This window comes from Gossypium arboreum, chromosome 3 (assembly GCF_025698485.1).
Source record: "Gossypium arboreum isolate Shixiya-1 chromosome 3, ASM2569848v2, whole genome shotgun sequence".
Taxonomy (NCBI): Eukaryota; Viridiplantae; Streptophyta; class Magnoliopsida; order Malvales; family Malvaceae; genus Gossypium; species Gossypium arboreum.
Window position 1 is genome coordinate 5,234,892 of NC_069072.1, and position 5,525 is coordinate 5,240,416.

At 33.8% G+C, this 5,525-nt stretch overlaps 1 protein-coding gene across 1 annotated transcript; it reads left to right on the forward strand.

Annotated features, from left to right (window-relative positions):
- The first annotated feature begins 2,588 nt into the window (after positions 1–2,588).
- Positions 2,589–5,310, forward strand: LOC108476033 (3-hydroxy-3-methylglutaryl-coenzyme A reductase 1-like). Its single transcript, XM_017778089.2, has 4 exons — positions 2,589–3,694; positions 3,781–3,962; positions 4,052–4,398; positions 4,506–5,310. Exons 1-4 carry the CDS (start codon positions 2,709–2,711, stop codon positions 4,746–4,748), a joined length of 1,758 nt encoding a protein of 585 aa, XP_017633578.1. The 5' UTR covers positions 2,589–2,708; the 3' UTR covers positions 4,749–5,310.
- Positions 5,311–5,525: the final 215 nt, after the last annotated feature.

Here is a 5,525-nt window from a genome sequence, read left to right on the forward strand (position 1 = left end):
CTAAACTCGAGCTGGATTAAGCCAAAAATATGAGCATTGACTGCAATTTCTACGAAATGACCTTGTTCATTTCCAACTGTTTTGAGCAAGTCTACACTTAATATACGTGCGTCACTTGTGCAAAAATAATATAGTCTAACCATGACAATATTACAGTCAATATTTGCTAAATAAATACTGGGTAATAAAAAAAAGATGATATCATGTTAATTTTTTTCTTCTTTGGTTGGCCTGACTCTGCTTATATATATATATATATACTTCCATTATAAATTATATGATTTTTCTGAAGAAAACTTTGACAAACAGTCCAAGTCTTTAGCACATGGTGATGAATAATTCTCATGCATGAATGGATGCTTGTTATTTTGGAAAAAAAATTACTTCAATCTTATCGTCTATTTCATATTATTTTTCTTATGCTATGAATTATGATGGAATAAATTTAAACGTTAGTACATTAAACATTAAAAATAATCAGAATATTACACATGTGAAAAACAATACAAAATAAGAATAAATTTAATATATTAGTGTAATCAATAATTTATTAAAGTGTAAACAATCAAAATAGTCAATTTTGTTTACTTCATGTTATATTTTAGTCAGTTATGTTTGAAATGTTACGTTTTAGTCATTTACATTAACGTGTTGTAACATTTTAGTCACTAAGCCGTTAACGGTGTCACAGTAAGCTGATGTGGCACGTTAAATCATCATTTCAAACAAAAATTTTAGGTTAAATTATACAATTGGTCTCCATATTTTTTTCATTTGAGCAATTTATTTTTTTTCATTATTTTTCTTTCTCTTCTGCTTCTTCCTCTATTTTCCTCCCTTTTCCATCTTTTTTAATGTAGTTTTTCTATATTTCATTTGTTAAAACTAAAGGAGAAGAAGAAAAGGAAAATAAAAAATAAAAATCAAATTGTTTAAAAAATAAAAGTATAGGGATTAGTTTTAATAGAGGAAAACATAGAAAAATTAAGTTAAAAAAGATGGAGAAGGGGAAAAACAAAGAGAGAAGCATAAGAGAATTAAAAAAAAGAAAAAAAAGGTTAAAAGATCATAAAATAAAAAAATTAAATTATTCAAAACAAAGAAATATTGGACCAATTGTATAATTTAACCTATTTTTTTAAAATAATAATTTAACATGTCACGTCAACTTACCATTACATAATTAATGGCTCATTGACTAAAATGTTACAACACGTTCACGTAAATAACTAAAATGTAATATTTTAAATATAAATAACTAAATATAATCTAAAGTAAATAAAATGACTATTTTAACTGTTTATTTTTTTAAAACATTTGAGTAATTAAATTATTAACATACCAAATTTATATAAAAATATAATACACTTAGAGGATTTAAAATAATTAATTATTAAATATTTCCTTGTCATAATGGTGACGGCATGAACCAATATTTATAATAATTAAGAAGGCATCCTATTTTGAATTTCATGTCGTAGTCTGAATGCCAGTTTTAGATTTTCTATAGAAACGGTAGGCATTAAGAAAATAATTTCTCTCTTATCCATTGACATATTTTCAGAGGATTTAAAACACCATCATATAGAAAACTGTGCAAAATCTCGAATATTAACTATAAAATAGACATAAAAAATATTAAAATATGTAAAAAAAAGAGAGGAAATTTTAACCTAATTTTTATAAAAGGAACAAGAAAAATGGAGTTGTGAAGTTCTATATTTTAACAAAATGTAAACTTATCCAATTAATCATGAGGAAAAGAAAATTCCAAATTAATTATCTTATCATTAATTAGATTCAAATCAAAGTGGTATTTTATCTAAATTTTATTATATAATAAATATGGCATATAAATTAAATAAGAACAAAAATATAAAAATCTACTTTTATAAACATTTACCCTAAAATGTATATAATTTAACAACCCTTAATGTTTATATGAATAATTTATTTATTCAAAATAAATATAATTGTATCTGTATTTTTAAATAAAAATGCAAGCTCTTCTTTTATACAAAATAAAATTTGTAAGATTATTATTGATTGAGTCTTCGTTCAGTTGGCATTGATATTGTTGTCAATGAAAGAAAATATAAATTTAAGACGTTGAAACACATCATCCTCTTATTTTTAAAAATTAAAAGAGACTATATATAATTTTAAACATTATATATATTATGTGAATATCGAAAAATAAATTTCATCATAATCTTTATTCGTATTACTAATAATAAAATTTTATCACATATAATTATATATATTTATTTGATATTTATTTTACTGTTTATATTCGGAATTATATATATTTATCACCACCATTCATCCAAAATATATGAATTAAAAACAACCCAAAATAAGGAATAATTAAAAGAGATACAAAATAGCAGTTAACGGAGACAAGACCAAACGAAAGGAAACTGCGATGTCCCCCATGCACATGCACTGCACGCAAACACTGCCCTTCAAATTCTTTCTTTGACTCTTCACTCACACGTGCCCAACACTTCACTTCACGCGCCATTTTCTTCACGCTCCACCACTCTTTACCCTCTGTCCTATAAATACTCCCCTTCCCTCGCTAAACTCCAGCACCTCGAACTCCTCCTTCCCCATCATCGTAAAACTAACTGAAATCCTCTCTCACTTCCACTCCTCTTCTATTCTCCTTCTCCACTGCCGAGCTTCCACCGCCGTCGGCACCCAATATGGAGGCTCCTCGGCTGTATTCGACTAAACCTGTTCAATCTCTCAAGCCAACGAAGAAGATTCCTTTAGAGGAAGATCTCGGTAAAGCCTCCGACGCATTGCCGCTTCCCTTGTACCTAACCAATGCCCTGTTCTTCACCCTTTTCTTCTCGGTGGTTTATTTTCTTCTTTCCCGTTGGCGTGAGAAGATACGTACCTCCACACCTCTCCATGTCGTCACCTTTTCCGACATCATCGCCATTTTCTCATTTTTCGCGTCCTTTAGTTACCTTTTGGGTTTCTTTGGGATTGACTTCGTTCAATCTTTGGTTTTCCAACCATCGCCTGACGTTTGGATTGCTGAGGACGAGGAAGAGGATAATGAAGTTCTGCTCGCTAAGGAAGACGCCCGTAAGGTCCCTTGTGGACAAGCTCTCGATTGCTCGCTTCCACCTCTGCCTCCTGCCGCACCAATCGTGACTACCCAGAAGGTGTGCGATGAAAAGCCTTTGATGGTTATACCAGAGGAAGATGAAGAAATAGTTAAATCTGTAGTTGCTGGGACAACCCCTTCGTATTCCTTGGAATCGAAATTGGGTGATTGCAAGAGGGCGGCTGCAATCAGGAGGGAAGCGTTGCAAAGATTAACGGGGAAGTCGTTATCTGGGTTGCCCTTGGATGGATTTGATTACGAGTCGATTTTAGGGCAGTGTTGTGAGATGCCGGTTGGCTACGTGCAAATTCCCGTCGGAATTGCTGGGCCTTTGTTGGTTAATGGAAGAGAGTACTCGGTTCCTATGGCAACCACGGAAGGGTGCCTGGTGGCTAGCACTAATAGGGGCTGTAAGGCTATTCATTTGTCTGGTGGAGCTACAAGTGTTCTATTGAAAGATGGTATGACTAGAGCTCCATGTGTAAGGTTCGGTACTGCAAAAAGGGCAGCTGATTTGAAGTTGTATTTGGAGGACCCTGATAATTTCGAGACCTTGTCTGTTGTTTTCAACAGGTTTGTTTTTATATTTCTAGAACTCCATATTGATGGATTTAAAATTCAAGCTAATATTGAAAATTTTGGCCTTTTGGTGGTTGCAGATCAAGTAGATTTGGCAGGCTCCAGGGTATCAAATGTGCAATTGCTGGAAAGAATCTGTATATTAGATTCACTTGCAGTACAGGTGATGCTATGGGGATGAACATGGTTTCCAAGGGAGTGCAAAACGTTTTGGATTTCCTTCAAACTGATTTCCCTGACATGGATGTCATTGGCATCTCTGGTGAGTTTCATTTTTTTTGTATAGGCTTGCAATTATGTCTTTTACCGTCCGACAGAGGATCTCTGATATTTATGAATTTTTGCCTATAGGAAACTATTGTTCCGACAAAAAACCGGCTGCGGTAAATTGGATTGAAGGACGAGGCAAATCTGTTGTCTGTGAAGCCACCGTTAAGGGTGATGTGGTTAGGAAGGTCCTGAAGACAAGTGTGGAATCTCTCGTTGAGCTTAACATGCTTAAGAACCTTACTGGATCAGCTATGGCTGGAGCTCTGGGTGGATTTAACGCTCACGCCAGTAACATCGTTGCTGCAATCTACATAGCCACCGGCCAAGATCCGGCTCAAAACGTCGAGAGCTCGCATTGCATCACGATGATGGAAGCTATTAATGATGGCAAGGACCTCCACGTCTCTGTCACAATGCCTTCCATCGAGGTAATTGATAGTGTTGCTGTCTGATTCCAACACAAGGACTTTCGTTGCCAAAACAAGATCTGGGTATTTATGTTAGTCCCTAATTATTGTGTTGTTGTATCTTTTAGGTTGGTACTGTTGGTGGTGGAACTCAGCTTGCATCTCAATCAGCCTGTTTGAACTTACTTGGAGTGAAGGGTGCAAGCAAAGAGACACCAGGAGCAAACTCTAGGATGCTGGCAGCCATTGTAGCGTCTGCTGTTCTTGCCGGGGAGCTGTCTCTTATGTCTGCAATTGCAGCAGGACAATTAGTTAAGAGCCATATGAAATACAATAGGTCAACTAAAGATGTGTCCAAGGCTTCTTCATAGAGAACGTAACGATTGTCTGATATTTGGGAGTAAAGTTGCAATCTCCAATGGTAGAAACGTACTAAGGAGACATATCTCCTTATGTCTAGCTCAGATGTACACTCCATTTACTGTCACGGCATAATCTCTCTCACTGGTTATCTTCAGTGATCAGGATACAGTCTTAACTTTTGGGTGTATGTTTATTATCCGGATAATGAGAAATGAGGTTGTGTTTCGAGCTGGCCAACTGTCATCAATTAATGAATTAGAGAGGCACAGAATTTCTCTGATACCGTCAGGGAGGCCTTCGAAGGCATATCTTATGATGGTGGATGATGAATATGGAACAAAGGATCTATACCCAATTAGTTGACGAGTAAAAATTAGTTGGTCCACAGCGTTTCATCTCTTGTAGCATACAATTCCCTTTATAATTTTCTTTATTTATTTTGTATTTTTTGGGCATTTTAAATATCAGTTTTACTATTTATGTTCGTATTTGTGGCTGCTTCTACTAACTATGTTGTGTTTAAGATTCGAACTTGTATCTTCCTTTGAAAATGCAATATGTTATCATTAACACTAGTTGGTATTTTCGTTTTTTCTTTTATCATAAATCTTTGTACTCTTCATAAATTTCAAATTTAGTTTTTATACTTTTTATTTTCAAGAATTTAATTCCTCTACTATTGAGATTTCAAAATATTGGTACAATTGTTAACGATATTTTTATTTTAAATTTGTTGGTGTGACATTTAAAAAAATACTCACTTGATAGCAATGTAATGTTATAAC

Excerpts from the sequence above, each read along its gene's own strand:
- LOC108476033 (XM_017778089.2), top strand. The coding sequence starts at position 2,709 with ATGGAGGCTCCTCGGCTGTATTCGACTAAACCTGTTCAATCTCTCAAG. Across the intron at positions 3,963-4,051 it reads GGATGTCATTGGCATCTCTG|GAAACTATTGTTCCGACAAA; the intron begins GTGAGTTTCATT and ends TTTTGCCTATAG. Across the intron at positions 4,399-4,505 it reads TCACAATGCCTTCCATCGAG|GTTGGTACTGTTGGTGGTGG; the intron begins GTAATTGATAGT and ends TGTATCTTTTAG.